The 17,358-nt window shown below is 42.7% G+C and overlaps 1 protein-coding gene across 2 annotated transcripts in view; it reads left to right on the top strand.

Moving 5' to 3' along the window:
• akap6 (A kinase (PRKA) anchor protein 6) overlaps nt 1–17,358 on the top strand; it is a 364,472-nt gene that overhangs the window by 36,337 nt on the left and 310,777 nt on the right. For both annotated transcript variants that reach the window (XM_028821579.2, XM_051919705.1), the window contains exon 2: nt 8,315–8,648. In XM_028821579.2, the coding sequence (XP_028677412.2) occupies nt 8,358–8,648 (291 nt within the window). In that variant the 5' untranslated portion in view covers nt 8,315–8,357. The remainder of the gene's footprint in view (nt 1–8,314; nt 8,649–17,358) is intronic.

Raw genomic sequence — 17,358 nt, 5'->3', positions numbered from 1 at the left:
AAAGGGCTCAAAAGAAGGTAATTCCACGCCAGGCCAGGGGGTGGCAGAGTGCAATAATCCTTTGTCTTTTATCCCTTCAGACCAAACACAGGAGATTTTACCTGGACCCAATGACAACATGTCCAGTCCCAGGCTCAATGACGTCACTTCCGGGCCCGATGACATCACTTCCCCTGACTGACCTTAAAAACCTGCCATCTTTCTTCTGTTGGACAGTTCTGTGTTGGACTCAAACCTGTAACCAGCTTGCAACAAATTGCCTAATTTTTCTGCAGCCTTAATTCAAGTATACGAGTGGCTGCCCCAAACCTTTTTTGTGTGTTAAGGCTATGAAGTATAAAAGACACAGAGAAACTCATTAAGGGTTGGGGAAACCATCCCCGTATAGTATGTACTGCTCAGGCAAAGAATTAGCACTAAGGTACTGGTCGTATGCATACAAAAGTACACGTCAGACAATAAAACAGTTGCCAGAGGGAGGCTTTATGGAGTGGAACCAGAAGAAGTACAGTCGTAGGGGAAACGAGGGTGATGGAGGCAAGGCGGGATGAAGGGGACGTCAGCGTAGGAATCCTGAAGTGAGGACATCAATGAGGGACCGGAAATTCTATCTATCTATCTATCTATCTATCTATCTATCTATCTATCTATCTATCTATCTATCTATCTATCTATCTATCTATCTATCTATCTATCTATCTATCTATCTATCTATCTATCTATCTATCTATCTATTCCTGCCAACTACGCTATCTATCTATCTATCTATCTATCTATCTATCTATCTATCTATCTATCTATCTATCTATCTATCTATCTACAGTTAGGTCCATAAATATCTGGACAGAGACAACTGTTTTCTAATTTTGGTTCTGTACATTACCACAATGAATTTTAAATGAAATAACTCAGATGCAGTTGAAGTGCAGACTTTCAGCTTTAATTCAGTGGGGTGAACAAAATGATTGCATAAAAATGTGAGGCAACTAAAGCATTTTGTGAACACAATCCCTTCATTTCAGGGGCTCAAAAGTAATTGGACAAATTAAATAACTGGAAATAAAATGTTCATTTCTAATACTTGGTTGAAAACCCTTTGCTGGCATTGACAGCCTGAAGTCTTGAACTCCTGGACATCACCAGATGCTGGGTTTTTTCCTTTATAATGCTCTGCCAGGCCTTTACTGCAGCGGCTTTCAGTTGCTGTTTGTTTGTGGGCCTTTCTGTCTGAAGTTTAGTCTTCAACAAGTGAAATGCCTGCTCAATTGGGTTAAGATCAGGTGACTGACTTGGCCATTCAAGAATTTTCCACTTCTTTGCTTTAATAAACTCCTGGGTTGCTTTGGCTGTATTTTGGGTCATTGTCCATCTGTATCATGAAACGCCACCCAATCAATTTGACTGCATTTAGCTGGATTTGAGCAGACAGTATGTCTCTGAACACCTCAGAATTCATTCGGCTGCTTCTGTCCTGTGTCACGTCATCAATAAACACTAGTGTCCCAGTGCCACAGGCAGCCATGCACGCCCAAGCCATCACACTGCCTCCACCGTGTTTTACAGATGATGTGGTATGCTTTGGACAATGAGCTGTTCCACGCCTTCGCCATACTTTTTTCTTGCCATCATTCTGGTAGAGGTTGATCTTGGTTTCATTTTTCCAAAGAATGTTTTTCCAGAACTGTGCTGGCTTTTTTTAGATGTTCTTTAGCAAAGTCCAATGTAGCCTTTCTATTCTTGAGGCTTATGAGTGGCTTGCACCTTGCAGTGCACCCTCTGTATTTACTTTCATGCAGTCTTCTGTTTATGGTAGACTTGGATATCGATACGCCTACCCCCTGGAGAGTGTTGTTCACTTGGTTGGCTGTTGTGAAGGGGTTTCTCTTCACCATGGAAATGATTCTGCGATCATCCACCACTGTTGTCTTCCGTGGACGACCAGGTCTTTTTGCATTGCTGAGTTCACCAGTGCTTGCTTTCTTTCTCAGGATGTACCAAACTGTAGATTTTGCCACTCGTAATATTGGAGCAATTTCTCCGATGGGTTTTTTTCTGTTTTCGCAGCTTAAGGATGGCTTCTTTCACCTGCATGGAGAGCTCCTTTGACCGCATGTTGTCTGTTCACAGCAAAATCTTCCACATGCAAGCACCACACCTCAAATCAACTCCAGGCCTTTTATCTGCTTAATTGATAATGACATAGTGACGGACTTTCCCACACCTGCCCATGAAATAGCCTTTGAGTCAATTGTCCAATTACTTTTGAGCCCCTGAAATGAAGGGATTGTGTTCAAAAAATGCTTTAGTTGCCTCATATTTTTATGCAATCATTTTGTTAACCCCACTGAATTAAAGCTGAAAGTCTGCACTTCAACTGCATCTGAGTTGTTTCATTTAAAATTCATTGTGGTAATGTACAGAACCAAAATTAGAAAAAAGTTGTCTCTGTCCAAATATTTATGGACCTATCTGTATCTATCTATCATGGGGAAACTGTAACAACAACAACAACTACATTTATTTCTGGAGCACATTTTCATACAAATGATGAGCTCAAAGTGCTTTACAGGATGAAGAACGAGAAAAAAGACAAAATAAATAAGAAAATAGAATAAGGGAACACTAATTAACAGAGAATAAAAGTAAGGTCCGATGGCCATGGAGAACAACTGTAGGCTGATGTGGAAGTGTGTTGTCAGCAAGTCTTTCTCGGAGCGTCCGTTTTATGTTTTGTCGGACTTTGTATCTTCAAAAGAGAGAAAGGCGTTAATGCCCTCTCCCTTGGTAGTCCCCTCCTGCAGTTTTCCACACTCTGTCGAGCCCATTGGCTGCCCCCTAATCGCTTGTGTGGGACAAGGCATATTCTTCCACAACATTCATATTTAAAAAACTAGGGGGCATTGCCCCTTGTTTGCTTCGCCTGCCAACCCCCCAGCCTGTGCTACGTGCCAGCCACTTTCCGTCTCTGCCGCTCATGTATGTGGATTTCACTTTCACCAAACAACAAATCTTTTATTTCTCGCAAATACGCCTCTTCTTTGGGAAGAAACACGAATCAGACGATCTACAAGTCTCCGACTTTAACTTTAAAGCCAAACAATATCTAAATACTTCTGTCATATCACCTTTGTCCATATATCCGATCTCTTTTCGCTGTTCCGTTATTTCACCGAGTAATAATTTCCATTTGTTTGCGCTAATGCGATCTTTACTATCATTTTTGTGAGACTTTTGAATTTCAGTACTTCCATTATCTCTAACCTGCTCTGCATGTGTATCGCGGCAACGTTTTTCAATTCTTTACGACATTCTACTTTGTCATCTACTCTTTGTCTTTTACTTCCAGCCCCTGGCGTGGTTAAATCTCATCTCACAGGACATGAAAGTGTTTCTCTGAGAAGATCACGTCTCGTCCCAGGCTAAAAAGTCTTGTCTCGTCCCAGAATTTTTTTATATAATTGAGAGATATATTGTAAACGGAACAAAGATAAAGGTTTGGGGCACCCTCGGGCAAGCCTATATATTATGCAACAAAATAATAAAGGCGATTTAAACATGTGTGTGAAACGTCTTCACAGGCACAAGTCTATCATTAGACCGGATGAAAGATGGCGATGGCGCAGGTTATGAAATCAGTGAGGTGGAAGGGGCGGGTCCAGGAGCCCGAGAACCGGAAGTGGATGTCAGGTGCCCACAAGATGTTGGTTTTTGGATCTGCAGGGGGAAGGAAAGGAGAAGCATTATGAGACAGCACCAACCCTTGGCTCGGGGTGGAATTACAAGTTGACAAGCCGTGAAGTTGTCTCTCAGGGCCGCGTGTGTGACAGTATATAGAGATGGAGATTGAGAGAGAATATTGAAGTAATCAGTATGTACTCTATGTTACCAATCAACTGTATGTATAATTTATTTTTCATTACTGTTGCCTTATAGTTTTCTTGTCATCTGACAAATAATTAACAACTTGTCTAATTTAATGTTGGCCTGTTCATCTATTGAAGGCTTATAGCATTGCAGTATTTTATATAAGCTGGTGGTCTGCAACTTATATGCTGATAGAAAAGTTGTCGTTGGATGTAAGAAGGTTGGGACCCCCTGCCTTAGACAGGGTAAGTTTTTAAATGTATGACAGACTAGCACGTCTTCCTGCCTTGCACCCATGTCTGGGACCCCGCTCAGTGTTTCCCTGACCATCGTAAGCAAATATCGAGAATGAATGTGCAAGTGTGAATATCCAGTAGCCTAAAATATGACAGGTTGGGACCAACTCCAGGGTATGCCCTCAGTGCCCCATAACCCACTACCGTGTGAGGTTAATAAACTCTATGGGCTTGTGATTTTTGATGATGTTGATATCCACCGTCACTTCCACCTAAATACGTGGAAATATGGGTTATTGAGAGCCAGTGTGTTTAAAAGCCATCCAGTAAGCCTGAGGTGGCACACGGATTGCTGAGACGGTGACACTAAGCTGTCACTTATGGATGCCCTCTCTTTAGAGAGGTGTCTCCGGGTCCTCATTATTGTTCCCATGTGGCATTGATTTTCATTAATTAGGTGAAATCCAGCAGGAGATTCCTAGACGCTCTGCTCATGGGCTCAGATTAGCAGCGTGCACTTGGCAGAGAGAAGACAGAAGCCGAAGGTATCTCACGGTGATAAGACTCCGTATCACCTCGGCAGACACTCAGTTGGCCACAGAACAAGCTGGAGTGGAGCGTTTCCTTAACGGTGCCCCAGCTGCTGGGTGAATGAGCCATTTGTCATTTGGCATGGCCATATTTGGCAGATGCTGGCAGCGCCACCTTCATACTATTGACCTTCATGAGGAGTACTGTTCTTCTGGTTAACCCTTTCAGTGTGCCCATCCTGTTGTTTTGTGACTTCTGTACCCAGCGTCCTGTTTTTCTACTCGGACTGTTGAATTGGGTCTCTTGATAATCTTCACACTTTTTTTTTTTTTACTTTTTACTGATAAGTCCACATCTGTTGGGATCAACTCACCAGTCTGGCATTAAGGATGTGACAAGTGGTGATATCTAAATGGCAGCAGAGTATTCCGGGACTGGGTTTTATGTATCACTCAGGGAGTGGTTAGACATTGACAGACATTGAGCTTTCTGCCACAAGCCCACCCGGCTTTGGGTTGTTCCATATTTCATTTACGCTTTCCTCTCTTCTGCTGCCACCAGGCCCTTAATGGGACTTAAATTAACCAGTATACATTTGTATTGTTTCATAGAGAATCCTGAGATAGCCAACATAATGGGCAGTGCATTAAAAAATATTGCACTGAACTGGAATGTCTTGATTTATACGTAACTCATGTTTTGGTGGACTTTTTGACTCCCCCCTTCTCTCTTATTTATCAGCTCTTTCACTGATTTCATAAACTGCTTGGCCTTTATCCAGAGTTCATACCACTAAAGTCATGTTTCCAAAATTGGCTTCTTTATCCCAAACGTATGACATCAGAAATGGGAGGCAACAGCACAGCATGTTTGTAAAACTAAGAAACACATCCAGCATCAGGAGTTCTAAACCTGTGCCTGCCAGCTGTCTGTGTCCTTTGAGCAAATCCGGAATTTGACTGGCACTGTGGGAGAAAAGCGTCCAATAACACTTTGGTACCGAAGCTCATTCCTGCCACTCAGGGCTGTCTTAACGCATGGGCACGCTGGGCAGTTCCTCACAAGCATAGGGACCCCATGCTAATCTACAGTATGTTGTGACTTGCTGAGTGGTTGTGTAGGTAGGGGGCCCAGTGCACTGCTTTGCCTGGGGGGCCTATAATGCTGTTAAGACGGCCCTGCTGCCACTCAAGAATTGTGTTATTTCACAATACTTAGTGCATTTATTTCACAAAAGAATTACATTATTTCTCAATAATTAGTGTTTTATTTTGGAAAAGAATCGTGTTATTTTGCAATAATTAATGCATTATTTCACAAAAGATTGCATTATTTCACAATAATTAATGCATTATTGCACAAAAGAATTGTGTTATTTCTCAATAATTGATGCATTATTTTTTTAAAGAATGACATTATTTTACAATAATTTGCACTGTAAGAGCCAGTCTTTGAACGTTAATGCTTTAAGTTAAATTCATATTAGTGTTTGCTTAATTTGAATAGAATATAATTTTCTTTCATAGCTGTAGATTATGGTATAGCCTATCCCCCCACCCCACTCTAAGTGAATATGAGATTGAACTTTCTTGGCTATATCAAGCAAAATGACACCTTTTATTGGCTAACTAAAAAGATTACAATATGCAAGCTTTCGAGGCAACTCTGGCCCCTTCTTCATCAGGTGAGATGTCATACAGAAACTGGAGTTCCCTGTGTTTATATACACACTAAGTTAAGAAACAACATTGGTAAATCTTTAAGTGAGAAATCTTAAATGTAAAGAATTAATAGACCCCTTCAGGCTAAGGTTCATTTAACAAGAGAGAAGAACAATGTCTGGTCAAGATCTTTGGATAAGATAACTGTCCAACAAAGTCTTTGAAAGTTTCTGATGAGTTTTTCCATACAAAGTGGGTCTGTAGTCAGGTTATCTGTGTCAGTCTGAGAGATGCAAACAATCCTCATACCTGGCCATAAAACTCTTGTCTCTATTCAAACCATGTTGTAATGTGTTAAATTTTAGCATGAGTTTCACTTCCCATTCTTTTCTTTCTTGCTGTGTTGCCCATAAGCACTGGGACTTTAAAGTCCCTCTCACAGTGTCCATGGCTGTTGAAGTGGGCCGCTACAGGAACATCTGTGTCGCCATGCTTGATGTGGCACCTGTGGAAATTCATTCTCTGGCGGAGTGTTTGTCCAGTTTCTCCCACATAGAGTGCAGAGAATTAGGTAGACCACATTAGATGATCTGTAGGAAAATGATCCCTTTATGTAATGTTCTAATAATAATAATAATAATAATACATTTTATTTATATAGCGCCTTTCCCATGCTCAAGGCACTTCACAGAGTTTAAGAGAGAACGGCAGGGTATACAGTATGTAGCATTGTACTAAACCAGATAAATAAATAAAGAAGATTACGATAGCAAATTCAGAGAAAAAGCCTAACAGACAACATAATTGATGGCATAGCACACACACACAGGTTACATGAGGATCTTGACATAGAGGTAAACTGAGAGAGGGGTAATAAAGTCAAGTAGAGCTAAAAGCCTTCCAATCGGCAGTGGGGTGTAACTATATAGTCTGTATTATAAATGTGAGCACACGTTTCACATTGTTTCTGTAGGCAGGGAGATGATATGCCATTTTCGGCTGGTTCACTTAGGGAGCTTCGGACAATTAGTTGCTGAAGGTTTGGTGGTTGTCTGTATGCCAGGAGGGAAGGTTCAGGAAATCCATTTTTCAGTGTTTGGTCATTGTTTAGCATTGGCTGAAGTTCTTTTATAATTTTTCGAAGAGCTTCAAGATGTGGGTTGTAGGTGACAACAAGGGGGATGCGGTTCTTGTTGTCTTTGTTTTTATATTCCAGAAGGTGGTCTCTGGGTATGGCAGTAGCTCTTCTTATTTGAGGGTTTGTTGATTTGGGGGTATAACCTTGTCTGATGAAATCTTGTCTGAGCTCCTGCAGTTGTTTATCCCGGTCTGTCAGTTCTGAGCAAATACGGTTGTATCATATTGCTTGGCTGAAAATAATGGAGTGCCTTATATGCTTGGGGTGGAAGCTATCACTTCTCAGGTAGGTCGGTCTGTCCGTCGGTTTGTGAAAAACAGAAGTCACAAGGGTGTTGTCTTTCAGTTGAACAGTGGTGTCAAGGAAGCTGACTTCTGTTTTTGAGTAATTCAGCTTCAGCTTTATGTTGGGGTGAAAAGAATTATATTCATTATGAAAATGAAGGAGGTCCGTCTCACTGGCAGTCCAGATTATGGAGATGTCCTCTATGTAACGGAGATACAACATTGGTTTTAAGACGCACATTGACATAAAATCTTCCTCCAATTTTGCCATAAATAGGTTTGCATAGTGAGGTGCAAACCGACAGCCCATTGCAGTCCCCATTTGTTGCAAGTAGAACTCTGGTCCAAAAGAGAATAAATTATGTGTCAGAGTGAATTTTATCATTTCTATTACTGACTTTGTGGGTAAATCATGTTGTCTTAGGTACGTTTCACATGCCAATATGCCATCATCATGGGGGATGCTTGTGTAAAGTGCCTCAACATCCACTTCAAATCTAACATTTTTTGTAATCATTTTAGTGCTGGGGGTTTCAAGGAAGCGGGTAGAAATCCAAATTCCTCGGGTTAAGTTTGCTGTCTTTCTACTTCTGTTTTCAGCTAATATTGAAGGTCCTGTCCCCAGGAGTTTCTCCCTCTTGCCATGAGTATTGCTGTGTCACCAATGGCCACCGACGCCACATCTCCGATGATCACATCTGTCACACCCACCGTGGAGCCCCGGGGAGAGGAGACAGAGAAAAAATGCGACCCGGGCCAGCGCTACGAGAAGTTGCCACCCCTGCACACTGTGGCGGACTGGAAGGTGGTCCTTCACCTGCCCGAAATCGAGACGTGGCTGCGCCTCACCACAGAAAGGGTCCGGGACCTGACGTACTCAGTCCAGCAGGACGCTGAGCACAAGCACGTCGATGTGCACCTGGTGCAGCTCAAGGTAAGGATGCCATTTGGGACATTCCAGTATGAGCATTGAAGGTTTTAATAATAAATTCATTTTTGAAAATTATGAGGCATCCATTTCAGTCATTGCAATTAATGACTGATGCCCTCATATCTTGGGTCACGGGTGTCGCAGTGCCTGCAGGTTTTCATTCTAACCATCTTCTTCATCAGTGATCAGTTTTTGCTGCTACTTAACTTCTTTTGCCTTAATTTTAATTAACTTGACTCTGCCCCTCCCCCTTATTTGTCTCTTTTTCCTTAATTATCAGCCAAACAATAGTGAGACGCAAAATGAACCGCCACATGACCAGCTCACTTGTGCCCATCACACAATATGTGGAAATAAAGAAAGGTGAAGGTCTCAGTAAGGTTACCCAAACATTCTGATGGTGTTCTTAGAAAAAACAGAAAATCAACAGTTTTGGAAATGTCTGCTGTGTCAGAATGAGAGCAGCAATAAGCCATGAAATTAAAGAACAAGTTTAATTAACAGCAAGAATCAGCGTCTCATTAAGTGATTGGTTGGAGTCTGAAATCTCAGTTTTGCTGGTCATCTGTCGCCTCGTTTCACATCTTATTTCTGTTTAGCTGCCATTTAATGAAGAAAAGACTCAATTCAGAGGGCTGAATCCTTAAAAACAGGGCTATTAAATTGAAGGGAAGAGAAGTTTAGTTAGCAGTGAAAACTGGTCACTGATTAAGAAAAGGGTTAGAATGAAAACCTGCAGCCCTCCAGGCCTGGAGTGCGACACCCCTGTATTAGGCCGATAAATTTTCAAGTGTTCTGTGTAACTGAAGGGTGCTCTGTCAAGTTAATTAATTCAAATAGAGGTTACTCGCTTAAAGGACAATGGTGACAATTCCCAATGTTATGGAGGATATGGATTTCCGTTCTCCACAGTCTGAAGAATGATGCCCCCTAGTGATACTTCTTTTGTACACTGGTTTGAATCACCTGGCTGTCCATGGCATTCTTAGTCAGTAAGCCCGTTAACCTCACCTGGCAGCTTCTCAGGGTGGATGTAGGTATGGTAGGTGTGCAAAATGGACACTCTGGGTGCCTGTTGAGTACATGTTAGATGAATAACTCCAAACCTGTGCCCTCACTGAAATGGATTCACAAAGTATTTCCGACCCCATCACTTTCTGCACACCTTATTATGTTGTGGATTTTAATTTTAAAAGGATGAACTTTCCATTTTTGCCCAACAATCCACAGCACACTCAATACCTCATAATGACAAAGTGAAAACGTTTTCAGAAAATCAAACCATGGGGAAGAAAAAAATCAAAACCTGAAATCTGTCATTCCTGGAAGTATTCAGACCCCTTCAGTACTTTGTAAAAGCCTATTTGGCAGCAATTACAGGTTTGAGTCTTCTTGGGTAAATCTCTACAAGCCTGGAACACCTGGATTTGGGCAGTTTATGCCATTCTTCCTGGCAAACGTCTTTTTAAGCTCCATTAGATTAGATGGTGTGGCCACCGGGGCCCCAAACTACAGACTCGGTAACAAGGCACAAGATGTATGAATAAAATAGACTATTTATTCACACAAGCACCTCTAAACACAATACTACTCAGATATAAGCCACCAAATCACAATTAATCAATAGTATTCTTCCTCCTTCTCTCCTCCGCTGAGTGTCGTCTTCTGCCTCCTGACTTTGACTTGTTCATATGTGGCAGTGAGGTTTCTTTTATGCCGAACCCAGGAATGCTTCTGGTGTCTTCCATAATGCCAGCACCCCTCAACTGGAATGTAGAGACCCCGACAGGGCTGCTCTTCCGGACTCCATATCCCCATGTGAGGGCCGCTGCCACCTAACATATGAGGGATGAAATCTTTCCCGAATCTCAGCCTACGCTGGTCCGTCCATTATCTTCTGCCATCTGGACATAGTTATTTTTCCGTTCCGTTGGCCAGTTCGTCATCGCTCCGGCCTTCCGTCCGGGTAGTGTATTTTCCTCTGTCTCATCCGGGATGCCCGTTCTCCTCCTAGAATGGGAAGCGTCTGAGAAACTGCCATCTTCAGGTTTCTCCACGCATGTCCTGTAGGGTTTAAGTCTGGGCCACTCAAGGACAGTCAGAAACTTGTCCCGTAGCCATTCCAGCTTTGGGTCATTGTCGTGCTAAAAAGTGAACCATCACCCCAGTCTGAGGTGCACTCTCCAGCTGGATTTCTTCAAGGACCTCTCTGTGTTTGGCCGCCTTTATCCTTCCCTCAATTTTGAACCGTCTCCCGTTCCCTCTGCTGAGAAGCACACACATAGCAAGATGCTGCCACCATCATGCTTCACCATACAGATGGCATTAGACAGATAGAACTTGATTTGGCTTTTCACAGAAGCTATTTTACAGTGAGAAATACTGAGCTTCTGTGATAAGGCTGCTTGCTTAGGCAGCTGATGAGCAGCGCTTGGTCTTTGCCAGACATAGTGATCAGAGTTCAGCCCAAAGAGTTCCAGTTTTCGTCTGATCAAACTAGAGAATTTTTTCCTTCCTGCTCTCTGAAACCTTTAAATGTCATTTGGCAAACTTGTACTCGTTGTGGCTGGACAGATGCCACTCCCATCATAAATGCCTGATTGACAGAGTGCTACTGAGATGGTTGTCCTTCCTACAGGTTCTCCTGTCTCAGCAGAGGAATTCCGAAGCTCCTGGTGGTTCCAAACTTGGGAACACTCAAAGCTTTTGAAAATGTTTAATCAGTTTGACCTGATCTGTGCCTCACCCCAATTTGTTCATGGGAAAGCCACTGTATAAATAAAATGCAAATGAATTATTATACCGATATCTATGCAAAAGGCCGAAGGTCCAAGTCTTTCGAGTCCTGGTGCTGCCTGTTTGTGAGACATGGACCTTATCCAGTGACCTGAGATGAAGTTCGACTCCTTCATGTGTGTCTCTTCGGAGAGTCCTTGGGTACTGCTGGTTTAACTTTGTCCTGAATGAGGCACGTTACCTGCTGTGGACGCTAGGTGGCACTGTTGCCCCTTTAAACCCAACAGACAGACACACAGGACACTAGGTAAAAGCACTAAGATGATTTTTAGTTCTGCTCTTCTTAATAAGCCGTGTTCCCATAGCACCTCAGCCACAATAACCGGTAAACAATTCCCTAAATACAATAATTAATGCAATACTCTTTCCTTTGTCCACCTCCACCCGACTCTGACTCACCTGCTGAGTTCCCAACAGACCTTTAAATAGTCTTTGACCCGGAAGTGCTTCTGTCCTTCCAATCATGTAACTCATCCACACTTCCGGGTCAGATGGAAAACTCCGGTTTCTTCTTCAGCCCAGAAGTACTTCAGGGCTTCCGTCCTCGTGACTTGATTGTACTTCCGGGCTGTATAGAAAATAGAGGTCCTTGTATGTTTCTGAGGGTGGCAATTCCAATCTCCAAAATCCATAATGCCCTGTGGGAGTCCAGGGCACCATTATACTATAGGGATGCTGCCATCTATCATCTTGGGGGAAGCAGGGTTTCAAAGTAGTTGTTTCCCCCCCTCCTTTCCACCCTTGGGGCATTCTGGCCGATTTGAACTGTCTGCCGTCCCTCACACTGCATAGTTACTGCTCTACTGCTGTGTGGCATGATTACCCAAGGGTGATTCAGCTCACAGGACTCTCATTGTTGAGGACTCGATTGGCTGGACCAGGCCAAGGGGATGCCCACGTAACACCTGGCTGTGACAGATAGAGGGTCATTTCTGTGTGGGGGGGGACTGGCCCACATGTCTGCATTGGGGGTTGCCAACCAGGATCCTGAGCTGCACCAGTGCATGCTCCCCAACCTGACCTGACCTGTATTATTATCGTGGAGCTCTACAGAGAATTCCTTGGACTTAATGGCATGGTTTTGGTCCTGAAGTGCAGTGAGAATTATGGGACCTTCTATACACAGCTTACACATGTGACTTTCTAAACGATATCCAATCAATGCAGTTTGCCACAGGTGGAGTCGAGACAAGTTCTAGAAACATCTCCAAGATAATCAAGCAAACAGGATGCCACAATTTGGAGTGCCACTGCCTAGGGTCTGAACATTTCTAGGAATGAGAGATTTCAGTTTTGAATTAAAATAAATAAATAAATAAAATTTTGCAGACCTGAAAACAGGTTTTGTCATTCGATTGATGAAATGGAAAATGTATCCATTTAAAATGAAATCTGCAACATAAAACATGCACAGAAAGTGAAGGAGTCCGAGTACTTTCTGAATCAAGCTGGTCAATGTCTTAGGCTGTGTAGGATAACAGCCCATTTTTCAAGTCCTCTGCCCCAAACCCTTCAGGGGAAACTGAAGTAGAACAGAAAGTAGGACATGCAGAAGGAGCTGTGACCTGAATAGAGGTAGACACGACTGACTTACTAATAAGATGTGGCCTTGTTTGCAGACGACTGCCCAAGTTGTCTGCCCTGGTAAGTGACACATGAGAAATGGATTTGGACATCTTGAGTGATCAGCCACCTCAGAGTCATAGTGGTCACCCAGGATTGTACTTTACCCATGACAAGAAAAAGTATCCCATCCGTGCCTCAGTACTGGCTGCTACATAGTGTGTGCCATTAAAACCCCAGAATTTAACAGAACATGCAAGGATAACACAGTCCAGGAGTACCATGGGATCTGACTTCTTTGGTTCAGTTCAATTCCTTTTATTTTTCTTGAGCGCTCCTCAGTGAGTGCAGGCTTGGAGCTCTGAAACAAGTTCAAAAGTAAAATGCAATTATCACATTACACAACACACATTATTTGGTAAAGGGTTATAGAGGGAATGCTTAAGGAAGGGCCACCATAGAGAAGGTGCAGTTTGGTTTTATGCCAGGGAGTGGACCAGTTTGTGCTGCAGGTTTGACAGGGTGATTGGCATTGAGAAAACCATTCCTTAAAGGACAGAATAGGGTCTTGAAATACCAGCTGTGGACCACTGCAGACTGGACAAAGTCTCCTCTTCACAGTACAACCTGACACTTGCTTTTACAACCTGCACTGTTAAGCTGTTGTGCTGTGAGGGGCCTGTGATCACTCAAGCTGGTGACCCTCAGAAACTTGCCTTCTGGTTGGCTTGTGACTCTGGCTCTGCCAGAGTTTCTTCCGGTTTCCAGTCACCTTTGGATCGTGTGGGACACCACAGGACACACGGACACGGATTGGAAGGAGAGCAGAAAATACTCAAATCCAGGGATGTGAAGCTTGTTGTGTGAGACCAATGACGACCCCAGGCTGGAATCAACAAAGTGCTGAGGAAAGGGTCTGCATACTTGTTTATTTTTAGTCAATTTGCAAACATTTCTAAAATCTTGTTTTTCCTTTGTCATAATGAGTTTAGAGTGTTGGTTTTTGAGAGAAAATACTAATTTAAATGGTTTTAACACAAGGCTTCAACATAACAAAATGTGTTAAAAGTGGAGAGGTCTGAATACATTGTGTATGTGTGTATATATGTATGTATGTATGTGTGTGTGTGTGTGTGTGTAATGAAATGCCATCCCTTATATTTGAAAATGGGTTGCTTAAAAAGCAATAATGGTCGGTCTTTACAGACTTGAGTCCAAAACAGAACTGACTGTAAACACAAAATGACGTTTTTTTAATGCTGGTCAGAGGAAGTGATGTCAGCGGGTCCGTAACCAAAAGTGATATCATCGGGCCCAGGCAGAATTTCCCAGAATGAGAGAAAAAGTTAGTGCACTGATCTGGCATGGAATTGCCCTCTTTCGAGCCTTTTAGCTACCTCCCATGTGCATATGTGTGACACTATATGTGTGTGTGTACACATACAGTTAGGTCAATAAATATTTGGACAGACACAACTTTTTTTCTCATTTTGGTTCTGTACATTACCACAATGAATTTTAAATGAAACAACTCAGATGCAGTTGAAGTGCAGACTTTCAGCTTTAATTCAGTGGGGTGAACAAAATGATTGCATAAAAATGTGAGGCAACTAAAGCATTTTTTGAACACAATCCCTTCATTTCAGGGGCTCAAAAGTAATTGGACAAATTAAATAACTGGAAATTAAATGTTCATTTCTAATACTTGGTTGAAAACCCTTTGCTGGCATTGACAGCCTGAAGTCTTGAACTCCTGGACATCACCAGATGCTGGGCTTCCTCCTTTTTAATGCTCTGCCAGGCCTTTACTTCAGCGGCTTTCAGTTGCTGTTTGTTTGTGGGCCTTTCTGTCTGAAGTTTAGTCTTCAACAAGTGAAATGCCTGCTCAATTAGGTTAAGATCAGGTGACTGACTTGGCCATTCCAGAATTTTCCACTTTTTTGCTTTAATAAACTCCTGGGTTGCTTTGGCTGTATGTTCTGGGTCATTGTCCATCTGTATCATGAAACGCCGCCCAATCAATTTGACGTCATTTAGCTGGATTTGAGCAGACAGTATGTCTCTGAACACCTCAGAATTCATTCGGCTGCTTCTGTCCTGTGTCACATCATCAATAAACACTAGTGTCCCAGTGCCACTGGCAGCCATGCACGCCCAAGCCATCACACTCCCTCCACTGTGTTTTACAGATGATGTTGTATGCTTTGGATAATGAGCTGTTCCACGCCTTCTCCATACTTTTTTCTTGCCATCATTCTGGTGGAGGTTGATCTTGGTTTTATCTGTCCAAAGAATGTTTTTCCAGAACTGTGCTGGCTTTTTTAGATGTTCTTTAGCAAAGTCCAATCTAGCCTTTCTATTCTTGAGGCTTATGAGTGGCTTGCACCTTGCAGTGCACCCTCTGTATTTACTTTCATGCAGTCTTCTCTTTATGGTAGACTTGGATATCTATACGCCTACCTACCCCCTGGAGAGTGTTGTTCACTTGGTTGGCTGTTGTGAAGGGGTTTCTCTTCACCATGGAAATGATTCTGCGATCATCCACCACTGTTGTCTTCCGTGGACATCCAGGTCTTTTTGTGTTGCTGAGTTCACCAGTGCTTGCTTTCTTTCTCAGGATGTACCAAACTGTAGATTTTGCCACTCGTAATATTGTAGCAATTTCTCAGATGGGTTTTTTCTGTTTTTGCAGCTTAAGAATGGCTTCTTTCACCTACATGGAGAGCTCCTTTGACTGCATGTTGTCTGTTCACAGCAAAATCTTCCACATGCAAGCACCACACCTCAAATCAACTCCAGGCCTTTTATCTGCTTAATTGATAATGACATAGTGATGGACTTGACCACACCTGCCCATGAAATAGCCTTTGAGTCAATTGTCCAATTACTTTTGAGCACCTGAAATGAAGGGATTGTGTTCACAAAATGCTTTAGTTGCCTCACATTTTTATGCAATCGTTTTGTTCACCCCACTGAATTAAAGCTGAAAGTCTGCACTTCAACTGCATCTGAGTTGTTTCATTTAAAATTCATTGTGGTAATGTGCAGAACCAAAATTAGAAAAAAGTTGTCTCTGTCCAAATATTTATGGACCTTACTGTATATGGGTGCACTCCAACACGTGGTGAGAGGTAGAGCGACTCAAGCGGAGGCTGGTGCGTGAGTGAGGAAGGCCCCGCCCGGCTCCCTACTCCTGAGGTCCCGCCTCCCCCTCCCCTCAGCCAGCTGCGTGTCTCTCGGTTTCATGCAAATAAATCAGCACTGTAAATGAACTATGATACTCAGCAAGATGAGAGAAGTCACAAAATCAACCGGAATGTTCAAGCAAATTATAGGAAAAAACCCGATCTAAATCCGTTAAGTAGTTCTCTCGTGAAAAGGGGACAGAAAGACAGACAGACAGACAAGCGTTTGGATTTTATTTACATGTATACATACATACACATGCATACATTAAGGTTGGGTGATATTACCGCTACTGGAAATATGCTCTTAAACCCACATTTTTCAGTACCAAAAATAAACCTCATTTGTCCTGTCATTTCTCCCCATCGTCATTCGCTGTTGCTGTTGTGGAAGAACATCCGCTTTGTGAATTTGAAGCAGTATGCTTTGACGTGGTTGAAACTTCACAGGGGAAATAAATCCCCCTTATTGATTTGTCACATTTGAGACTTCACAGGACCACCCCCATTGCTTTGACGCATTCGGAACTTGACGGGTTTCAGAAGGGACACAGTGTGTAGTGTGGCGCGATGGTGCAGCACACCAGTGAGGCTGGAGTAAGATAGGAGGTGATTTGCTTCAGATCTGTTTTGGTACAGGTTTTGAGGATCAAAAGTTGGTATCAATCCCTCCCAAAGTCAACATTTTTAATCTAACATAAACCCCCCCCCCCCACACACACACGCACACACCTACAATATATTATGTCATTTCAGATACTGTTTCTGCATTTTGCTGTGGGTGTCCATGTGCCCATTGCTACCTTCACACTACTTGCTGCTCTTTTATAGTGCCAATTCAAGTTGAGGTGACTCCTGGCCTTTGACATTGCATACTATTATTTTTCCAAGGTTTCCTCTGAAAAGCTAGGTGGGATAAAAATGATTTAAGCCCAAACAATGACCTATAAATTACCCCCCCCCCCCACCCGAAAAAAAAAAAACAACAAACAAGCCCAATTTTTCCGCCTATTTCAGGTATTCAGGTTAGCAACATCCTTCAAGTAATCTATTGGAACATATTTCTCTCGTGGATACGTTAGGCCACCACCTGATCAATGTCCATTGCAGCTGCCTGTGATGTCTGAATGAAGGTGGATACCCCAATTTGACCTACTGTGTTGAATCCT

Source organism: Erpetoichthys calabaricus, chromosome 16, assembly GCF_900747795.2.
Source record: "Erpetoichthys calabaricus chromosome 16, fErpCal1.3, whole genome shotgun sequence".
Classification (NCBI taxonomy): domain Eukaryota; kingdom Metazoa; phylum Chordata; class Cladistia; order Polypteriformes; family Polypteridae; genus Erpetoichthys; species Erpetoichthys calabaricus.
Note: the sequence above shows the minus strand (reverse complement) of the source record. Positions and strands in the feature narration are given on the sequence as shown.